Source organism: Coregonus lavaretus (genome assembly GCF_964263955.1).
Source record: "Coregonus lavaretus genome assembly, chromosome: 3".
Taxonomy (NCBI): Eukaryota; Metazoa; Chordata; class Actinopteri; order Salmoniformes; family Salmonidae; genus Coregonus; species Coregonus lavaretus.
In genome coordinates, this window is record NC_139990.1 from 33,603,539 (window position 1) to 33,626,501 (window position 22,963).

A 22,963-nucleotide genomic window follows, 5' to 3' on the forward strand; every position below is an offset into this window, starting at 1 on the left:
GAGCTGTTGGCGGTGGTCCTCGCTCTGGAGGAATGGAGACACTGGCTGGAGGGTGCAGTCCATCCATTCTGGATTGTCACTGACCACCGGAATTTGGAGCAGATACGAGGAGCGAAACAGATGAACTCTCGTCAAGCCAGGTGGGCCCCATTTCTTACTCGCTTTCATTTTATTCTGTCCTACCGCCCAGGATCCCAGAATGTGAAAGCCGACGCACTCTCCAGGATGCACCATACCGGAGAAAGGAAGGATCTGGGGGGTCCTATCCTGCCTCCGTCTCTCATCGTGGCACCTGTCGTTTGGGATGTGGACAAAGACATCCGTCTGGCGACTCAGGAGGACCCAGCGCCTGCCACGCCCCTCCGGGGTGCATGTATGTACCCACCTGGGTCCATGACCGCCTGCTGATCTGGGCGCACACCACCCTTACGGCAGGGCACTCCGGTATGACGCACACCCTACATTCTCTCTCACAAAAATACTGGTGGCCCACCTTGGCTACTGATGTCTCGCGCTATATCAACTCCTGTTCCGTATGTGCCCAAACGAAGACACCTTGGAACACCCCGGGAGGCAAACTAGTTCCTCTCCCAGTGCCTCAGCAACCTTGGTCACACCTGTCCATAGACTTTGTCACCGATCTCCCACGTTCTGATGGCTTCACCACAGTCCTGGGGGTCGTAGATCGGTTCTCCAAATCATGCCGTTTTTTTGCCATTAACTGGTCTTCCTTCTGCTCTCCAGGTCGCTGAGGTCCTGTTCCAACAGGTCTTCCGGCATTATGGACTTCCGGAGGACATCGTCTCGGACAGTGGCCCCCAATTCACCTCCCGAGTGTGGAAGGCTTTCCTGGAGAAGATCGGGGCCACGGCCAGCCTCACTTCCGGGTATAGGCCTCAGTCGAATGGGCAGGTGGAGCGCATAAACCAGGAGCTGGGGAGGTTTCTTAGTTGCCACTGTCAGGACCATCAGGGTGAGTGGACAAGGTTTCTTCCCTGGGCAGAATATGCCCAGAACTCCCTTGTTCACTACTCCATGGGGCTCACTCCCTTCCAGTGCGTCCTGGGGTACCAGCTGGACCTGGCCCCTTGGAAACCCAGCCAGACCGATGCGCCCGCTGTCGACGAGTGGTTCCGCAGGGCCGGACAGGTCTGGGACGCCGCCCATGTCCATCTCCAGAGGGCCATTCGTCGGCAGAAGGACCAAGCCGACCGCCACCGCAGTGAGGCCCCCGTATTCCAGCCTGGTGATCGTGTCTGGCTGTCCACAAAAAACTTCCCTCTACGCCTGCCCTGCAAGAAACTGAGCCCCCGGTTTGTGGGGCCGTTTAAGGTCCTCCGGCGGATAAATTAGGTATCGTGCCGGCTGCTCCTTCCTGTGTGGCCGTAGCTAAAACTGCATTGACTCACTGTGGCTGTAGCTAAAACTGCATTGACTCACTGTGGCTGTAGCTAGACCTGCATTGACTCACTGTGGCCGTAGCTAGACCTGCATTGACTCACTGTGGCCGTAGTAGCTAACAGGGTGTAGTAACATCAGTCAGTGGTGTGTTTTCTGTTCTCTTTAGATAAACAGAGAGCTCTGGTGGAGTTGAACAAACCAGTCTGGCAGCAGTGGTACAGTCCAAAGACTAAACCTCCTGAATGGTACCCTATCCCCTTTATAGCGCAATAGTTTTGACCCTATGGGGCACACTGACACCAATGGGCCCTTGTCAAACGTAGTGCACTAAAATAGGGATTATGGTGCCATTTTGACCACTAGCCTGAACATCTGCTCTGTTTCTACTGAGAACTGTCTAACTGGTGTTGTCTGTGTCCCAGATCTCTCTCTAGTAGCCTGGTCCCAGATCTGTCTCTAGTTGCCTGGTCCCAGATCTGTCTCTAGTTGCCTGGTCCCAGATCTCTCTCTAGTAGCCTGGTCCCAGATCTGTCTCTAGTTGCCTGGTCCCAGATCTCTCTCTAGTAGCCTGGTCCCAGATCTGTCTCTAGTTGCCTGGTCCCAGGTCTGTCTCTAGTTGCCTGGTCCCAGATCTGTCTCTAGTTGCCTGGTCCCAGATCTGTCTGGATGGCCCAAACAGACTTTCTCTCAGGCTGTGTCTCTGTTTGTCTAGTTGTTGCACATCGTTTCCGTTCATTGCTCAAGCCAGCCTTGTGGCATTCTCTTACCTAATACCAAAGTTGCAGGGTCTGGATTCACAAAACATTTCTTAAGGTTTTCAAAATCCAGACTCAATGCATGGCTCACCTAGTCTCAACCTGCTTCCAAACAGCAGTACAGGGGAAGGGGGGGGGGGGGGATAATGCACCAAAGGTAACTATTGAACGGCCATGCATGTCCCCATCTGTAGCCTATTGGCTGTCTTGACTGAGTCTGCTTCTGGCACCAATAGCATCCCTTCTCCTTCCATAGCAGCTCCTTTATTGGTCACTAAGCAGGATGTTACAGTTTAGCACCAGCTCTATGTCTAACTATACCTTTCAGTGCCAATACGACTGTGATGACAATTTGTAAGTCGCTCTGGATAAGAGCGTCTGCTAAATGACGAAAATGTAAATGTAAATAGCCCTGGACTGTTCAGTGTTGTGTTGTGTGTGATTGTTAGTGTCATGTCGTGTACTCGCTCCTTGTTGTTCTTTTGCTCAGTGTTAAGTAAACCTTTACATTGTTTATTCCTGCGTCTGCGTTCTACCTCTTCGTATCCTCAGTACTCGTCACAGGTCTGAATACTTTCCGAACGCACTGTATTTGTCAGATATCTATATGAGGTGGCTATTATTACTATATAACAGCAGTTGTTTGTATGGGCATGTTTTGTAGCCTTTGTTTTGTCACGTTTCAGAAGTAAATGAACCCAACCGCATTCCCGCAATGTTATTTTATGCGTATGTGACAAAGCTCACTTGCCAGCCATGGTCCCAGCAATTTTGGGCCCTATAGGCAATATAAAATGCGCAAAGATAACTTAAGAAAAAGGTTAATTTACCAGAGATTCCGCCAATATGCTAGATGCAGTTTGAAGAGAGCAGAGTTGGAGAGACTTGCAATTTCTCTTGAGCTATTTTTATAGCCTACCTTTTAGGAGTGGGAAGATTTTCAGACTGAGAAATATGGGTGATCAATATTTAGGCCTATTTCTAGGCAATGTAGTAAACTATAGCCTAATCATAGGCCAATTTAGGAAGTACATTTCCTTGGAAAGACAACTGTCCCTTGCTTCTCCGCCCATGTATACATTGGCTATAGCCTACTCTATTTAACTGAGACCACATGCGCACCTGATCTCGTAGGTAAGGCTACTCTGATCTCGTAGGTATGGCTACTGAACTGGAGGCAGCAAGAACGATGACAGTGACACTTGCTACGTTTTGCATAGTCCTATAGGATATAACCTACGTTTTAGGAGGACGATTTGCAGGCAGAGACAAATAAATGGGTAATCCATACTTAAAATTAAAAGGTGCAATGCTCGCTCACCATAGTAGCCTAACCTATGTATGTGTTGTGCCTTTTCCTTTTCAATCATGATTACGTTTTTTGATTGCACTTTGACTCACGTTGGTTGAGCGCCATCCACTTCTTTTCATTATCAATATTTATTTATTGATAAATAAATTGACATATTTTTTGGGTGCAGTTCTGGACCGGCCTTGATTTCCACATCCACCAACATTGGTTTTTGGTCCAGTCCGGACCAAATCTGAACCAATCATAGACGTCCATGTTTGGTTCAGATTTGGTGTGGTCCTGACCGGCCTTGATTTCAACGTCCACGGACATAGATTTTTGGTCCTGTAAAATGTCTGTAAATGTCTGTAAAATGCGTATTTTAAACTTTCATTCAGAACCGAAAATGAACCTGATTTCAACGTCCGGAAAATACATATTTTTTAACGTCTGGAAAATATGCTTTTTCAATGTCCTGGAAAATATGTTTTACATATGGAAAATGTGGTATTTTAAACATATGGAAAATACCTTTTCACCTTTCATTCAGAACCTAAATTGAACGCAACTTCAAAGTCTGGAAAAAAACATATTTTAGATGTCTTTTCAATGTCATTTTGCTTACAGGGATTATTCTAGTTTTGCAGGAGGCAGCATTTTTTGGTCTAGCAGAATGGCAAGGATCGGCTCTGAATGGAATCATTCCTCTAAAACTGTATGGCCAGCTAGCTATCACACATTCTAACACAGAGACATTCTTCACATTCATTGTTTTACACAATATCTTATCACAGCACTGGCAAACCATGGTTGACCAACTCCCTGACCAACATGGCTGACCTTTGGACCATTATAAGAAGGTTCATGACCATTCTAGTATTCAAATCCCTAATTATATTTTTATTGGTGCTCTCCTGCCGAACTGTACATGTGCATATAAAGTTGTTTTTGACGAAAATGAAAACGTGTCAGTGTGTCACTTTCACATGGTTGGAGTAATAACATGTTCCACTACTTAAGACAGTGACTAAAATATAGGTTGTCCCTTTAGATTTCGAAAACAATGAACAACTAAGGAATAATTTTTCACTTCTCTCATTGACTTATCAAACCCCAAACCCCAAACCCCGGCCTGGTCTGCAAGCATTCCAGGAAGTCTCGCTATGTTGCGCCTCTGGGTTTAGAAACTCTGTGATATTATGTGTTGAACTTTAAAGATGCACTATGCAGAAATTGCTCTGCCATTTCCTGGTTGCTAAAATTCTAATAGTTAACCTAATTTCAGTTTATGTGACAAAACAAGCAGTCATTGTAGAGAATCGTGGTACCATCTAAACCGCTGTGAAATATATTTTCCATAGCCAAAAATATTATATTTTCAGCTGTTTGAAGCTGGTGTACAAAACCAAACGGAAAAGACGGAAAAACGAAACGTAAGCACGGGAAGCATAGAAATAGCGCACATATAACAGATCTACCGCTTCTTATAGTTGTTTTCAATGAGAATGACAGATCTATAACTCATATTTCTATGTGAATTTGCCCCAAAAGTTACATATTGTAGCTTTAATACTTCCACATATTGAACTACCTTGTAGAGGAAGATGTATTTTTTTGTCAAACAAATTATAGATTTAAAAAAATAGTTGAATTACATTGACTTAAAGATCACATTGTTAAACCATAGAGAAACTTCATGAGATGAAAACTTGGTGGAAAAGGTTCAATTGAGAACTGGCAAAACAAAAAGCTCCTGGGAATGGATAGACAGACACCAAGGTACAGGACAACAAGGACAGGGAAGGGAGCTGAAGTTCAAAAGGTGAGAGAGACTACAGAAGGCCAGGGTATGGAACAAGGCGAGAAATAGGTGCGAGCTAGGCAACAGATGGAAGACTGCTTAGAGAAAAGAATAGAGGAGAAATATAAAAGATGAAGCTAAGAATGCTTATGGACAGAGATGCAGTGGGGAAAAGATGTACGCTTGTGTCACAATGTTAGGCAAACATTTTTTATTTTAGCTGCTTAATTTGATCCACAACATCACTATAGAAGGCCTAGATTTACCCTAGATTTCCCCTTATCTTCATCCAATTTGAACTTGATTATTACTTCTATGTGGTATAGGGAGAATAGTGTAGTAGGCTACAGTGTAGTTACACACTGTAGCAGAGAGGAAGAGGCGAAGCGAGAGGTTTTACTCCACCCAAAATCTGTCCACAAAAAAGAAACCCACCTAGTAAGGAATTTTGGTATGGAGGTCAATGAGAGTGTCGAATTTGGTCAACAAAAAATGTAATTGTTAATTTTCTACGAGAGGCTTATTTGTTCGAATATAAGTTTCGGAGTGGTTAGGTTGTTACGAATGTACAGATAAAAGTGGACGCACGTGCCATTTCGGCAACTTAAAAAATATATAACGTTATATTGGAGTTGTGCCTGTTGTCATAGAGATAGAGGACTCCTCGTGGCTATAATCGGTTTTAACATAGACATTGCCGTTGAGGGGCTTCAACCATTTTAAAGCAGTCAACTTTAAAACGTTATGTGTTGGAAGCAATCAGCCAATGAAAAACAAGACAATTGACCTCTTAAAAATGGAGATAGCCTCAATGGCGCTGCCCATGCTGTCACAGACTCTGTAATGGGTCCTCTATCTATCTCGATGAGTCCTCTATTTTTCTATATGGCCTGTTCTTAAAACTGTGTGTCTGCCCTCTTTTTGGTTAGAATGGTCCCACCTGATCTCTCCTCCTCCCGCATGCCTTCCATCTTTGAGGACATGTATTCCCATTTTTAGAGAGGTCAATCGACTATCTTGTCAAAATAATAGACAATCTTTGAATGTAGTAATGAATACCATTAGTGCCCCCTCAGAAAGTACAAGATGCATAACTTCTGTGTTAAAAAAAAACACTTTAAAAAAGACAATTATATACAAGCATAATATAGGTTTTCTTAATTTAGTAAATGTGCATTCAATATTTAAGCTTTTATTTAAGAGGTCAAATGTGGTTTGGGATGAAGATTTCAGGGTTACAATAAATTACAATAGTCCTACAGGTGTCCAACACAGACAGAGACAAAACTGTACAGTTTATTTTATAATCTGACGAAAGTGGGAAGCAATTGTGAAACGGGCGGCAGGTAGCTTAGTGGTTAAGAGCGTTGTGCCAGTAACCGAAAGGTCGCTGGTTCTAATCCCCGAGCCAACTAGGTGAAAAATCTGTCGATGTGCCCTTGAGCAAGGCACTTAACCCTAAAAGTCGCTCTGGATAAGAGCGTCTGCTAAATGACTAAAATGTAAAATGTAAATGAAACAGATGGGCAATCTCATGCAACAGGGTTGAAGTGGGGATAGTCAGACGGGAAGTCCAGACAAATATAGCTCAGTACAGACGTGTCAATGTACGGATGGTTGAAAATACCTCCCCTCCCGTATATGCAAGCATCTTATCATCTGTGAAAGAAGGGGTTTGTATCCATTACCTGCCACCAATTTCACCTGCGCGCGTCAATCAAGCCGTTCTCCTGACACAACACTTCACTCTGGTTGGTTGTTCAGTTTAAGGGAGGTAACGCAAACGGCCATATTGACATCCCATTGGAAAAGACAGCGCAGCATTGGAGTGACGCAGCTTGGAATTCCTAAATTTCCGATGTTCACGACCTGAACGCTGTCTGTAAAATAAAATTACGAGGACTATTCGAGCTAAAACGGTGAAATTTAAGTGAAATAAGCGGGGTAAGAATATGCTATTTACATGTATTTTATTACTTTGGGGAAAGGATTTTGTGTGGTCAACGTGTGGCTATTGTACGCGGAAAAGAGATTGCTTATCTGTGGGAGTGATTGCATGTAGCCTTCTTCTTTTACCATCGGAAGCTAAGCAAAGTAGGCTGCATAGTGTCTACAAACATTTGTTTCCAGTGAGTTTGGCGTCATGACGTCTACTCTTACTTAACCTCTCACAGGAGCAAACAGGGACAATTCACACGAGGGAAATGTAAGACTCGACTAAAAAGAGAACATGTCGTCCTGGTTGTCAAAGATTAATCCAAAACGCTGATTTTGTTAGCTACCTTGTTAACAACTAGCCTCCAGCCTCGGTGCCATCTGGATCTGACCATTTTTGGTCATATCTGAACGGCACAGATGTATAAATACAATTTAGGCTACAGTGTGAGGCCCTAATCAAGCAATAATGAGGATCCGTCTGTTTTTAAAATAGCCACTTTCTCTATCGCGATTCGTTCACAATGTTTGACACTGTTGTCAATGTCTCAACTCAAGTTGCAACAATGTAGCCTATCTTAATCGTTATAGAGTTTATAGGCTATTGCGTATGCTAAAGATTACAATTATTGCAACTGGAGCTATAAGGTAGGCTATGGATTCTATTTCTCAAACAGTTCTTCTCTTAATGTCAGATTATTCACTGTAGGCCAACAATTTGGTGACAATTTGGTGTAATTTGATCTCTGATATAATGTTGGTTTGAAAAGCACTTTTCCAATACACTGTGGCATTATATTTTTTCTCTACTGATACTTTATTAGGCCTATATGAATTGAATTTGTTCAAATGCATGATGAGAAAACCCAGTGTAAGTAGGCCACAGTCCTAGTGGCCTATATGTAGATACTGCAGACATTGTGAAACCACAATGAGTCCTTATTGGGTAATTCATAATTACATATTTGTTACATGAGTGAGTTAATCTCTGTCCTCTGCAGAATACGTTGTAGTTGCTTCGCTGAGCCTCAAGGGGGCGATGTCTGACAACAGCAGCAGCACAGGCAGCAGCCGCAGCGGATCCTTGACCACCAGTTGGACCATGCTGTCCCCAGAGGTAAGATAGCCTGTACCAACCTATGGTGTGCCAACCAGACCTGGGTTTCAAATACTTAAATCAATTCAAATACTTGATGTGCCTGTTTGAGCATGCCTGGCAAAAGTCCTAAAACTGCAAACCCCGCCCATCTGGCACTCCAGGCAGATTCAAGCAAATGCTCAAAGTATTTGAAATCCAGGTCTGGTGCCAACTATAATGACAAGAGAATAGGCTGATCACCTCAACACAGCATTGGATGTCAGATTTAGTATTCAATGTGAGTTTTATATTACATTTCCGCTTTACCCACATTGTGTGAATGATTAAATTAATGAATGGTTAGGTGAATAGATAAAGGTTGAGTTGATAATGAGAATGCTATTCCTCTACATAATGAGATCATAATAACCTACTGCCTTCTACATTTCAGGAAGCTGCTGAAAGTGTGGGTCCAGTGGATGATGGGACTGAGAGTCTTTGTGATGTCCCTAGTCTGTCAGAGGAAGTCGCAGGTACCTGAACTCTATCTCACACCGATACTGTTTCCCTATGCTTTCTGTGTGGAGTATTGTGTTATTGTCCTAATGTATGGATGTTGCATAATGAAGTCATGTGTGTGTGTGGATGTAATTTGTTATTCAATTAATGTTATGTTATTAATGTGTTATTAACATTGTTATGATGATTATGTTCCAGGGGCCACTGTGGAGTCTAAGCCGAGTGACCCAGAGACTCCAATAGAAACAGTGCTGTCAGAGGTGGGCCAACAGGTCTGTACTGTGAGTCCCTGATGAACACAGTTCTTTCTGAGGGTATCATTCTCACATCATAATCTTTCATAATACAAAGTTCAAAATGGTGTCTGTTATGGTATATGGCATATGATGTCTATGGTTATAACTCATTATTACCAATGACTAAGGTTTGTGCTTTTATTCTCCTCTGATTCCCAGGTTTGCCAGGAAATGGCTCCTGATACCTGTGAGGGCCCTGTCCCCTCCAGCCCTACCCTGTTAAGCCCATCCCTGACTAGCCATGTGCCCCTTGACCCTGACCTGGAGATTCAACCTGAACCCCCCATCATCCATTCTATGGTAACCAGCTCCCCCACTGACAATGAGCAACTCGCTGCCATGCCCTTTGTCAGTCATGTCGACCTGGTTGTGCCACTGGATGCATCCTTCACAGAACCACCCCCCTCAGAGGTTGAGCCTGAGTTAAGCCCCGTCCCTGAGAGCTCTACCCTTGATACCCACACTGATACAGGCCCTGTACCTGGGAGTATTGCCCTAGAAACTAGTGCCCCTAGTGCCAAACCTGACATAAGTATTCACACAGAGACTCCCACCCCAACAGGCCCCCCATCTGTCACTGATATTGACCCTGCCCCAGAACTGCTTGCTGCTCCAGAAAGCCCAGCCCCTGATAGTCCTCCTCCAGATACCATTGGTTCAGAGGAGGCACCAGAAGAGCCAGCACTGGAAACAGAGGAGACAGAATTGCCTGAAAAAGTGACTTATATACCAAAGGAAAAAGGTATGGATGTGTACACTAGGTTGGAAATCGGGAAACATTTTCTGAGATATGACATACAATTAACACTAGAACTGCTGGGTTTCTCAGCCTACAAGTACCTGCTAGAGAATGCAGTCTGGCGTCCCTTTAAGCCTACGCATCAGATTCACCTACTGTGCTGTAATCAACCTAAATAAATACCTTTGTAAAAAATATTATAATTTGATTGATTGAATGTAGTCAAGTCTTAAGAATATTTAGTTTATTTTGAATATTTGTATATTGTATATTTTGAAGTACATAAAATGCACATACACGTATGTATTATTCTACAAAGGTCTACTGCAACACATTTTTTTGCAATAAAAACACTACAATGTAATACATTTTATTTGTACATTCGATTAGTAATAGTAGGTAATAGAATCCAGTCAAATAAATTATGGAATATGAATGCTTACAAATGCATAGTAATACACATGAATATATGATAAAATATGAATGCGTACATGTTTTTTTGGGCAAATGATACAATAGAAGAAAAAACATGTAAATGAAAAGGGATTGTTTTTTTCTCAAAGGCATTTGTGGCGAATGGTTTCCACGTTAAGAGTAACGTGAAGCATTTTTAATTCTTTTGGCTCTATGCTCCAAAAGTTTGAATTTGAAATCCAATTCAGTCAAATGAATTTGCCATAAACATAAGCACCAACACTTGAAAAATAATGCAAACAGATATGTAAAAGAAAGTCAACATTAGAATCAGATGAAGACCCCACATTGTCATCGCCATAGTCAATCTCTGGCTCAATATCCGATCTGCCATCCGACTCCAGTTCATCCAAATTCAAACGTCAGTGGCCGTTTGACTATGGCGGTTCTAGTGTTAACGCACCACAGCTCAACGAACAGTTACAAAAACAAAATTTGCGTTACAATTACACACGACAAATCTACATTCAGAGTATTCTACCATCTAATACTTTTGCATAAAAAAGTTTCTATACCTTTCGTGCATGATTTTATTTATCTCTGCTTATCATCAATCTTTCTGCTCTTATCCCTTCTCCTTCTGCTAGACTCTCCCAGTAGCTTTGACTTTGGAAGAGCTGACACGAGTGCTGAGGAAGGAGATGGTCTGAGGAGGAGAAATGTGGCACCAAAAATGACATCGGACGAGGAAGATGAGGTGGAGGTGGAGTTCAAACTGGCAGAGAGGACAGGGGAGAAGAAGGGCTTCTCTATGAACACATGCATTGTGGGTGCCCTGATCCTGCTCTGTCTAGGGTCTCTCTTCCTCTCCGGTGAGTTCAGCCTGAACCAGGTTTTGTTAGTTTCATTCTTTTATTTAATTTCTTGTGGAATGGACACTGGCTCACCAATGCATCATTTTCATTATTTTGATCAAATCTATAGAAAGTCTACAGCCCCCTTGGATATATATTATTTTAGATTAATGAAAAATAAAACCCTAATATACCGTGATTAGATACGTATTCACCCCCCTGAGTCAATACATGTTAGAAACACCTTTGGCAGCGATTACATCTGTGAGTCTTCTTGGGTAAGTCTCATAAGAGCTTTGCACACCTGTATTGTGCAATATTTGCCCATTTATTATTTTCAAAGTTCTTCATGCTCTGTCAAGGTGTTGGGGATCATGGCTAGACAGACATTTTCAAGTCTTGCCATAGATTTTCAAGCAAATTTAAGTCCAAACTGTAACTTGGCCACTCAAGTGTAGATTTGGCTTCGTTGTAGGTAATTGTCCTCCCAGCGTCTGGTGTAAAGCAGACGGACGCAGGTTTACCTCTAGGATTTTGCCTGTGCTTAGCACCATTCCATTTCTTTACATCCTGAAAAACTCCACAGTTTTTGCAATGTCAAGCTTACCCATACCATGATGCAGCCACCACCATGCTTGAAAATAGAGGCAGTTACTCAGTGATGTGTTGTGTTGGATTTGCCCAAAAAAACATAAGCCTTTGCATTTAGGCCAAAAAGTGTATTCCTTTGCTGTGTTTTTTTGCAGTATTACTTTAGTGCCATGTTGCATACATCTTCATATTCTGTATATTTCTATTCTTCTTTTCACTCTGTCATTTAGGTCATTATTGTGGAGTCACTACAATGTTGATCCATCCTACATTTTCTCCCATCACAGCCGTTGAACTCTGTAGCAGTTTTAAAATCACCAATGGTGTCATAGTGACATCCATAAGCAGTTTCCTTCCTGTCCAGCAGCTCAGTTCAGAAGGACGACTGCATCTTTGATGTGTCTTGGTGGTTTAATACATAATCCACAGCATAATTATTAACTTGACCATGCTTAAAGATATATTCAATGTCTGATTTGTTATTGTTATCCATCTACCAATCACTTCCCTTCTTTATGAGGCGTTCAAAAGCTCCCTGGTCTTTTTAGTTCAATTTTCATTATTTGACCGAGGCACCTTACAGATGTTGTACAGTATGTGTGGGGGACAGGGAAAGGGTTAGTCATTCAAAAATCATGTCAACCTCTATTATTCCACACAGAGTCCATATAACTTATGTGATTTGTTAAGCCAAAGTTTACTTCTGAACTTATTTAGGTTTGCCTAAACAAAGGGGGTGAATACTTTTGGAATAACTATTTTAGTTATACATTTGTTATTAATTAGTAAAAAGAATTGTAGCATTTTCCTTTTCACTGTGACATTGAAAAAAAAACTTTTGTGTAGATCAATTTGTAACCCTTTTTTAAATGTATTTTATTTTATTGGGTGTAGTCTTTCTATAGGCTCTGTATTTAGGAATCATCTGCAGACATCATTGCAGCAGGGAGTTCTGTTTCATCCTGCAGCACAGAGGACTTGAGGTGTAACACAACTGTAAATGTGTTAATGATTTGAAAACTGAGATTAGACCAGTCGAGAGAGCTGACAAATGACCCTTCAAGATCATGAATTCAATACAGACTGCAATGCCATCAGTGTTTTTATATTGGAAATAAACTCTTTAGTCATGTGCCTGTATGGCCGATACAAATAATTTGACACTGTATGACTAAGATGTGCTGTTCCAATAGGTTTTTTCCCTGATCTGGATGACTGTAGGTCTGTAGAAAAATAAGAAATGACACTGTTAGATTTATGCTAGCTAATTCTCACTCACTCGCCCAAGCGCTAATCCTGTCTCACCCTTCGTGCACTGCACATGGCAGCTTGCCTATACAGTAGACTTACAGTAAAGTATCAACGACTGGATTTTTGGGTGGCCAAGTTGAGTACGTAACCCATAATAGGAAAATGCTTGGTTGGGCATGCAAGTGGTCAGAGACTGTGCAAATACTCAAATAACTTCCCAACAATTGTACGCTCTGGGTGGAGTAGTTCAAAATGGGCTTTGCATTTTGTATGATAAAATATATGCAGGTGTCTTAATATACGTTACATAAGTTTGGAAAATGTTGTTTGTCAGTTGGTAGAGCATGGCGCTTGCAACGCCAGGGTTGTGGGTTCGATTCCCACGGGGGGCCAGTATGAAAAAAATTAATGTATGCTCTCACTAACTGTAAGTCTCTCTGGATAAGAGCGTCTGCTAAATGACTAAAATGTAAATGTTGTTTGTTGTATTGTTTTCTTTTTTGACAGATGACTCGGACGAGCTGAGTGGGGCAGAACAAAACCAGGTATGTTCCTCTATCCTACCGCCTACCTTTCAACAATGTTGTATTGGGATGGAAGTTAAAGGAACTGGACAAACTTAGAGAATAATGTGTAATAGAATTATATTTAAGGGGCAATCTGCTGTTCAAACGACAACAAAGCGACCATGCTGTCACTGTTTTGGTAAATGGCTGAGGGATGGGGCTGGAGAAATTTAACTCTTAAATTCATACACAGAGCTATGGACTCAAGGACTGACCATTCATGAGATCCAAATTATAGTTTTATCCATCTTTTAAGGCTATACAGTATTTACAATTTACATTGGAGTATAACAAGCTTATATTTTGGTTTCTGATGGGGTATGACAGTTGAACTAAGCTCATGAGACATTTCCAAGTTATTTTTCAAAAATCTAAGGGTATATATAATTTAAAAGTCAAGAAATTGATGTAGCAATGGCTGATTGACCCTTTTAAATCATCCATTAACATCTTCCTTATTAGACTAAACTTTTATAAGGTATGCATAGTTCCAATCTTTGCTTTACAATGTTTGCTTATTTATAATGCTGTGTTGTTGATTGTCTGTGATTTGTATTCTGCTGGACAGGACTGGCTAGACGATCCTCAGAAGATGAAGGAGCTTTTGGATAAACTGACACAAGAAAATCTGCAAATCTCCCAGTTAGAAACACAGCTCCAGGTCAGCCCATGTACCATATAATTATTTCGGAGTGGCTGCGGATCCAACTTTTTCGGGATCTTCAGTCCACTGGACTAAAAGATCCAGAGCTTCCCGACGCGAAGAGTATGTGTGTATACTCTACTTTACGCGCCGAGAACAGGCTACTCAAGTGAATTGTGCTCATTTAATAAAGTTAGATCAAAGCTGAATTAATGTCTGCAATATCACATAATGATCACAGTATTCTACATTTCATAATTACTATTATATTTGGTTCTGTTATGTAATTACTGTGATCATTATGTGATCTTGCAGACTAATTCAGTTTTGATCGAATTTTATTAAACAAGCACCATTTGCCTGAGTAGCCTGTTTTCTGTGTGTAAAGTAGAGAATACACACATGATCCGCACATACTCTTCGCTTCGGGAAGCTACGGATCTAAAAGATCCCGAAATAGTAGGATCCCATGGCCTAATTATTTTACATTTAAGAAATATTTTTAGAATCCTTATTTATTATTATGTCCTATCGTTCTAAGAATGAAGCAACTTTTTTCCCCTCTCTGTTACAGGCCCATAAAGAAGAACTTGACTCAGCACTAAATGCAAGATCAGCAACGGGTAATGAAAACGGAAAAGGAGATCTGGAGCAAGAAAATACTATGAAAGAAGAGCTGTCGTCCCTGCCTGGCTTGAAGGAGGAGCTGGAGTCGCTGAGGGCCAGAGTGACCGAACTGTCCCGACTCACTGCAGGTATAGTATTTTCATCTCACTGTGAATTCATTAATTATGCATTAGTGCCTTTCATCATTTGTTTGATAATGTATACATAGAAGTCAATATTTTGGTAAATGTTTATAATAAGGCAGTCAATTAAGGAAGTAAACTGAAATTCCAATGAATTCTCAATAAGCTAGAAGCTATTTATTTCAAGTTGTTCCATTTAATAATAATAAATAATATGCCATTTAGCAGACGCTTTTATCCAAAGCGACTTACAGTCATGCGTGCATACATTTTTGTGTATGGGTGGTCCCGGGCATCGAACCCACTACTCTGGCGTTACAAGCGCCGTGCTCTACCAGCTGAGCCATTTTTATTTTATTCAAATAAATTCATGAATTGACTGCCTTCAATTTGAATTTACCCTCACCCTGATCAAAGTGATCTGTATGGTTCAGTGGAGGTTTTGTTATTGTTGTGAATCTCTGCTTCAACATGCATGTAACAATCATCTGGTTTGGTAGCTGAATGCTCTGTAACTCACTGATTTGTTCTGATATGTCTACCTCAGCCAACCAGGACACACCCCCACTGCCCTCAAGCCCAACTCCACCACCTACTGGCCAACCTGGGATTAGCAACCAGAGTAGCACCACAACAGGGCCTGAAAGGAGGAGTGACCCGAGAGAGGGGGCCAGGGTGAAGGAAGAGCTTCAGAGGCAGAAGGTGCTGTTGGAGGAAAGCAGGAAGAGACTGGAAGGGATGAAGAAGGATGGGAACAAGAAGGATGAAGGGTACCAGAAGAGGGTGAGGGAGAGCCTGGCTGAGATCCAGAGGAGGCTCAGTGAGCAGGTGGAGAAGATGGGGAAGAGGAGTGAGGGCAAGAAAAAGCCATGGGAGAGCGGGAACAAGAAGGACGGGAAGAAAGGCAAGGACAACAGCAAAGACCACTGGAAAAAGGAAGAGAAGAAGGCGTGGAAAGGAGAGAAGGACTGGAAACACGGCAAAGACAAGGAGGGCAGATGGAAGGAGAAAGACGAGAGAAAGGAGAGGGACTGGAAGGCAAACAAAGAAAACTCTCATAAAGAGGCCTGGGGGAAATCCCAGGATGAGTGGGAGAGAGAGAAGAACGAGCGCAGGATGGACAGGGATAAAAGAAAGCAGGAGAGGCCCTGGCAGTCCAGGAAAGACTACAAGAAAAAGACTGATCATCACCATGAACAAGACTCCAACCATCAGGAGCAACATCAGCCCCACCTGTATGAACACACAAGCTTCTGGAAGCACCAGGAGGAGAAACTCGGACGCAACGTTCGCCCCCTGGCGGGCTGCAGCAGTGTTGAGGACTGCGCTAGCCAGGAAGGGCTCTTTCCCGTGGAACTGTCTGAATTTGAGGAGTTGTTAGACGGCTACCTGAGCAAGCTGGAGAGGGCTACATCGGACAGCAAGGCCGAGATCCAGAAGCTGGCCGCCATGTTTTTTAGAGACGGTGTGTTCGTCCATGACAAAGTTCTCTTCAGTGACTTCGCTGAAGATGTGGCGGACATTTTAGAGGACATGGTGGACATTTTGGAGGTTGATGGGCGGGATGATGAAGCCCTGGAGGAGACGATGGAGGAGTTTGAGCGAGAAGCTTTGTGGAAGTTTACAGCCACTACATAGATAGAAAATGGAAAACCAAGATACAGCAATGGTATTACATGGTGGTTTACAGCAGGTGTTTTAAGGCTTCCGGCACAAGGAGTGATCTTGCATCTCGTAAACATGTCCCTAGCTCTGCATCTGTAATTAGCTGAAGTCGTTACCTCCCTATGTCAGTTCATGTCATGTCTTTAATGCCAAGTCCTACATGTTGACAGTTGTGTGGAGTTGATTTGCCTACAGTGTTTGGCACTTTATAAAAATGTAATGTCGCAGTTCAAGATCAAAACAGGATAAGATTCACAGCAATGTGAACTTTATGCTCCCACATCAACTGATTGCTGATCAGTCTCTTCTATGTTGTCATCGTTAGGATCAGATCTAGTTGAACCGGTTCTGTATCAGCTCTGTTAGCTTCTGTTGTATCAGCTCTGCAAACATACAGTGCTGTGTATAGGCCCTTAGTGCTTGGTTTCTGGTTTTTACTAATTGTCTTACCATTTGAGTATAACTGTCGGTGAAAGCAGAACATTCTGGAACATTTAATGAAAGCAGAAGGTGTCCTGCCAAGTCAGGATGGAGGCCCAGTACTGCTGCCTCAATCAATTTGACACAAGCAGTAGTTCTTACTACTAATTCACACTGAGACCATGATTGTACTGTCCTAATGTGGCAGGAATCGATTCTAATAGCTCAGTGTACTATGTTGTGCTGAGATAGACATATAGATAAAGGAGTGCAAAGCCATATTGGCAATTTGACGCATCTGAACTATTTGTTTTTGACACATTTTGAGCACTGTTATTGGTTGCATTTTCCTTTTAAAGTTATTTTGAGTACTGTGCTGTAACCTGGAAAATACCCAGTAACACGATTTTGGGATGTGTCTATATGAGATCAGTTTAACTGATGTTCTGTCAAGCAATGCCATTTACATTGAGTTCACGCCAGATTTCAAAGTCAAACTAAGTACAAGGTTATGGCATTGGTACATATTAAAAGTAATTGTTGGTACTTTACAAGAGTTGAACCTGTACACATTTCAGGATGACTGTTTCCCTTGTTTTTATGTTAACTGTTGTCACACTCACTGTATCAATTACATTAGGCGTTCAGGATTTCATAGCTTATTTGTGTTTTTTGAAGAACTATAAGACTAGTCCCTAATTTTGCTTGTCCTGGCCTCAACGACACATTTATCATTTTAACATCAAACCAACATTAGCTGTTCAAATGTCAAATGTCCCAGACAGTATATCATGTGAAAGAAATTGCTTGAAAGTCTGACATTTTGTGACGATTTTGTTTCTGCCAGCTATGTGCCTTTATTTATAAGTCCATTTTCACACTTGGATTGACAGTGTTTGACAGACAACTAAATTGGTTTGATTCTGTAAGCTTAAGAATTCAAGCAATTTTTTTCACTTGATTGGTTATGATCCGGTACTCCATTTGTGAATTTAATTAGATATAGTAAGTAATCTTTCAGATATTTTTGGTTGAATTTAAAACCTGTAAATGAATTGTTCAAGCTTTTTGACCAAAGAAGTCTAGCGATGATGTGGATAAATACTTAAAATAATAAGCAACGAGAGATTATAAACAAACAGCATAAAATGAGGAAATTAAGTTTAACTCTCCAAATGCACACGATTACATTTTCAGAGTATATTAAAAAAAACATACTTATTTTTTAGTTATTCATTCAAGTGGAGGATATATGTTCAAAATGTTCTTTTACAATGGACATATCCTTTAGAATAGTTTAGGAGTCAGGACAGTCCCAGTTTAGCATTTAATTGATACATGTACAGAAAGTCCTGAATCAGGTGTTTTGATTTAAGCTGAATGAGTAGTCTCGTCTCAGCAGCCATTTCTCTTAGTGGGTTTGTGTTGGACTTTTAAGTTAAGATTACAATAAAAAAAAATCATCTTGAAAGATAATGTATGTTGTATTTTTTTTACAAAGATATTTTCATGTATGTCTAAAGGCTTGTTCACACTGGAGGTTTGAAGAAACTCAAATCCAAATTCTTTGCATATTCCAATCTGGCTGTTCTGACTGCAGGAAAAATAACAGATTTGAATATGCAAAAACATTGGATTTGAGTTGCTTCAAACTGCCAGTGTGAACAGACAAAAAGCACATGGAAAGGGGGTGGAATCGGATATCGCAAGCCACATTTCAAACCACCTTTGTAGGTAGTTTGAAATCAGATACAAATCTGATTCCTAGCCATGTGTCAAATCTGATTTGTTTGCCCTCCAGTGGTTTTTAGACTGTTATTTGGTATATATTGTTGCTTGCTACTCTGTTGACAGTTTGACAAGAATATGGGTGACTACTAGCTTGTTGATTGTTTACAAACAAATTGGTGCATGTGCTAGAAAGCTAAACAGCTACCTAGCTAGTGACTGCTGTGGCTAGCCAAAAAGGACTTGTTTTAAAAGTTGGATCATCTTATCCTTTCAGGTTTTAGGTGTTCTTACACTATGATTTTGAACATTCAAAGCAACTAGGAAACGTCCATGGTAGACATTGTCACCTTAGCTTGCTACAAAACTTCTGAGTGATAGGAAGCACGAGCACCACCACCAATTAGCCTACACCAATGCGCACACACCTGTCGTTACTATGACAACTAGCGTAGCCATATCAGCAAATGACTGCTGTCTGAACACGCATATATCCGATTTGGTCACTTGTAACTTGCTGTTTGGACAATCAGTATTCCAAAACAAATTTGAAAAACAAAACTGATTTGAGCATTAAGGCAGTTTGAACAAGGCTTAAGTGTGCGTCACTTAGGCTACTGGCGGAGGAGGGGGAAGTACAGAAATGTGTGGAATGAATCTTTTGGTGCGTCCACATTACTAGACAAAGGTATTTATGACAAAGACTAATCCCTTGTAAATAATAATACAACCGTGTAAGATCCTCTAAGAAACATGCACATGATCATCACGTGCATGTCCACACGTAACACACACCCTTAGGACTGTGGGTGTGTCCCAAATGGCACCCTATTCCCTTTATAGTCCACTACTTTTGACCAGGGCCCTATACAAGTGGCCTATATAGGAAATAGGATGCCATTGGGGACGTAATTTATGAGTGACTGAACCAATGAGACTGGACTGATCCTGACAAGATTAACTGATTAGTAAAACTGTCAGTAATGATGGATGTTTCCTGTCCAACACTTTGAAGCCGCAGAGGCTGTCATACCTATCATTCTACATACCTCAAACACCTGGTCAGACAGAGGCTCTAATACTGGGTCTCCGCACTAGGCCTAGCTACATAGTAAAGAGGATGGAGACTATAAAAGAGGAGAGGAAAGAGTGGAGGGACAAGACAAGATTCTCCATACCTGCTGGCTGCTGCAACCAGACCATACCTCATCAGGTGGGACGACATATGACTGGTTTTCCTTTAAAACGGTTTTGTCTTTCCTCTCTCTGAATCTGATTTCATGTGGTTTTCTGGTTTTTCATGATTTAGTTGCTGGCTTTATTTCAGTCTCTTTCTACAATGGATAAAACATTGTAATAATATTTATAGACTTTATAAGCAGACTTGTTTCTTTCTCTCATGTATTTGCAGTCAACTACTCCATACCAAATCAATACAATAGAATCTGCCATCAACGTACTTGTCCCACAGTTCAAGACCTTTGCTGGGAATGATGGATCCTCAAACACCCTGAACAAAGGGGAGTTCAGCAGCCTGGTGGCCTCTCAACTACCTACTTTTGTCAAGGTAAATGGTCATAAGTAGTGCACTACATCGGGAATAGGGTACCATTTGGGACGTAGTCTTAGTCCTCTTCAACACCCACTTAATACTTGGCATCCATTTCGCAATACATTATTATCTAGAGCAGTGAGTGAGTGGCTGAATGACAGCCTGATAACAAGCATCATATACAGTGCATTCGGAAAGTATTCAGACCCCTTGACTTTTTCCACATTTTGTTACGTTACAGCCTTTAAAAATACAAAAAACATAATGACAAAGCAAAAACAGTTTTTTAGAAATGTGTGTAAATGTATTAAAAATAAACGGAAATATCACATTTACATAAGTATTCAGACCCTTTACTCAGTACTTTGTTGAAGCACCTTTTGCAGCGATTAAGCAAAGGAACTCTAGAGCTCTGTCAGAGTGACCATCGGGTTCTTGGTCACCTCCCTGACCAAGGCCCTTCCTCCCCTGATTGCTCAGTTTGGCCGGGCGGCCAGCTCTAGGAAGAGTCTTGGTGGTTCCAAACTTCTTCCATTTAAGAATGATGGAGGCCACTGTATTCTTGGGAACCTTCAATGCTGCAGAAATGTTTTGGTACCCTTCCCCAGATCTGTGCCTAGACACAATCCTGTCTCTGAGCTCTACGGACAATACCTTCGACCTCATGGCTTGGTTTCTGCTCTGACATGCACTATCAACTGTGGGACCTTATATAGACAGGTGTGTGCCTTTCCAAATCATGCCCAATTAATTTAATTTACCACAGGTGGACTCCAATCAAGTTGTAAAAACATCTGAAGGATGATCAATGGAAACAGGATGCACCTGAGCTCAATTTAGAGTCTCATAGCAAAGGGTCTGAATATTTATGTAAATAAGGTATTTCAGTTTTAGTTTTTTTATACATTTACAAAAAAATCTAAAAGCCTGTTTTCACTTTGTCATTATGGGGTATTGTGTGTAGATTGCTGAGGAAAAACAATTATTTAATCCATTTTAGAATAAGGCTGTAACTTGTGGAAAAAGTCAAGGGGTCTGAATACTTTCCGAAGGCACTGTATGTGAGTGATAGCAGGCCAAATCCTTTTCTGTGCCATTTCTATTGCTCTCGGATGAGCTTGCATACCCAAACACACACATACGCACACATCCAAAGTAGTGCACTATATAGGGAATAGGGTGCCATTTGGGACGTAGTCACTGATATTTGCTCTGGCATAAACCTCCTTCCATTTTATTCTGCAAAATTATACTTTGCAACCAAAGTTGTCGAACTCAGACTCAATGCCATATGATCTATAGTACTGTAGTATTCTTGACCATTAGATGGCAGAGTAGCCTTTCCTTGCAGCTCATTGCTAACCCAGTCTGGGCCTGAATGGGTCTCTGTCCCCTCTCTCCTCTCTGATTGCCTGCAGAATGCCATTGATCCAGGTGCGATCGAGCAGCTCATGGGCTCATTGGATGAAAACAACGACGGGGAGCTGACATTTCTGGAGTTCTGGCAGCTGATTGGAAAACTTGCCAACAAGCAAGGGGGCTTTTAGCCAATAAAAACAATGTGTGGGATTCCGTTGGATGTGTAGCAAATTGCAATGTGCAATTAAATTATCCTGTATGTAGCTGTGTGGCAAGCTTTTGATCTGAATTGACAATGATTTAGTTGATCATTTTCTAAAGCAGGCACCTTTGAATAAAAGGATCCATTGTCTTAACTCTCCTTCTGTCTCTTTTGGTTCACTGACATCCATTACTCAGAGACGGACTGGCTATAGAGCAATTCTGGCAAAAGGCAGATGAGCTGGTCCGCCTTTAGATCAGTGGGCCTGTCTAAATGGGGGGTTGGAGGCCTAGAGGGGGAAAATGGGCCTGTGTGTTAGAAATGCCGGGGCCGATTTCTGGTCCCAGTCTGGCCCTGTCCACCACCCTTTTGTACATCCTCTCATTTAGTGTGGGTGTATTACAACCTTTATTTAATAGCATAATTGGATAGTAACACTATACTGCTCCCACAATTACATGAGTTACAACGATCCTGTTCCATAAGGGTTCATAATGCCTATACAAAGCTGCCTTTCCAATCGTTACACAGTGATGTAAGTGCAGTCTACATCCCTGCTGCTAGCTACCATCTCTGTGTCTCCATTACCAGTCTACGTTTTATCCTAGGTCAACAACAATACATTGGATACAGGAAAGTTCCTTGGTGTCTGTACAAATACTGCCTGTCCCTGTACTCTATTGTTTAATTACATGTAAATTGTGTTTGTTTAGTGAATGGTCAAAAATAGTGCACTATATGGGGAATTAGACGTTTCCATTGCAATTTTGATACTGGGCATCAGACTGTGGACTTTGTATCCTAATTAAACAGAACAAGGTGCCAGTGTGGGTGTGACGCTGACAAATGACTGTGTCAGCACCAACAAACAATGACAAACACTGATACAGCATGACACACTCCCTCAGGGCTAGAGATTGGGCAAGACTTCTAAATGGGATCAAAGGTGTGTGTGTGTGTGTGAGCACATGCATTTCACTGCAGTGGTCCTGGAGTGGTCTGGATATCCTCCTGTGGCAGTTGCCACTCCCTTGAGCCTAGGTGTATGAGGGGAATGACACTGTCGGTGTGATCGAGGCGTAAGGCTAAACGTGTGTTCATTTCATAAAATGAAACTGGAAGTCAATTTTGGATATAAAGGGTTAAAAGCAACT

General features: G+C 41.7%; 2 protein-coding genes across 4 annotated transcripts; both read left to right on the forward strand.

Moving 5' to 3' along the window:
• The first annotated feature begins 7,063 nt into the window (after positions 1 to 7,063).
• On the forward strand, positions 7,064 to 17,959 carry LOC311121514 (pre-B-cell leukemia transcription factor-interacting protein 1-like). 3 transcript variants are annotated; one of them, XM_084157971.1, is made up of 10 exons: positions 7,064 to 7,192; positions 8,185 to 8,300; positions 8,713 to 8,794; positions 8,979 to 9,052; positions 9,236 to 9,818; positions 10,877 to 11,101; positions 13,433 to 13,470; positions 14,060 to 14,152; positions 14,709 to 14,889; positions 15,431 to 17,959. In XM_084157971.1, the coding sequence occupies exons 2-10, from the start codon at positions 8,223 to 8,225 to the stop codon at positions 16,519 to 16,521; spliced, it is 2,445 nt and encodes an 814-aa protein (XP_084014097.1). In that variant the 5' UTR covers positions 7,064 to 7,192; positions 8,185 to 8,222; the 3' UTR covers positions 16,522 to 17,959. The 3 variants fall into 3 exon arrangements, with proteins under 3 accessions (XP_084014097.1, XP_084014096.1, XP_084014098.1); XM_084157970.1 differs by having other exon boundaries at positions 7,066 to 7,192; positions 8,979 to 9,061; XM_084157972.1 differs by having other exon boundaries at positions 7,079 to 7,192; positions 8,979 to 9,040.
• Positions 17,960 to 19,816: 1,857 nt separating this feature from the next.
• On the forward strand, positions 19,817 to 21,795 carry LOC311107089 (protein S100-A13-like; the record flags this gene model as incomplete). Its single annotated transcript, XM_084149559.1, has 3 exons — positions 19,817 to 19,909; positions 20,108 to 20,263; positions 21,667 to 21,795. The coding sequence occupies 3 exons, from the start codon at positions 19,817 to 19,819 to the stop codon at positions 21,793 to 21,795; spliced, it is 378 nt and encodes a 125-aa protein (XP_084005685.1).
• Positions 21,796 to 22,963: the final 1,168 nt, after the last annotated feature.

Excerpts from the sequence above, each read along its gene's own strand:
- LOC311121514 (XM_084157970.1), top strand. The coding sequence starts at position 8,223 with ATGTCTGACAACAGCAGCAGCACAGGCAGCAGCCGCAGCGGATCCTTG. Across the intron at positions 9,062-9,235 it reads TGGGCCAACAGGTCTGTACT|GTTTGCCAGGAAATGGCTCC; the intron begins GTGAGTCCCTGA and ends TCTGATTCCCAG. Across the intron at positions 9,819-10,876 it reads TTATATACCAAAGGAAAAAG|ACTCTCCCAGTAGCTTTGAC; the intron begins GTATGGATGTGT and ends TCCTTCTGCTAG.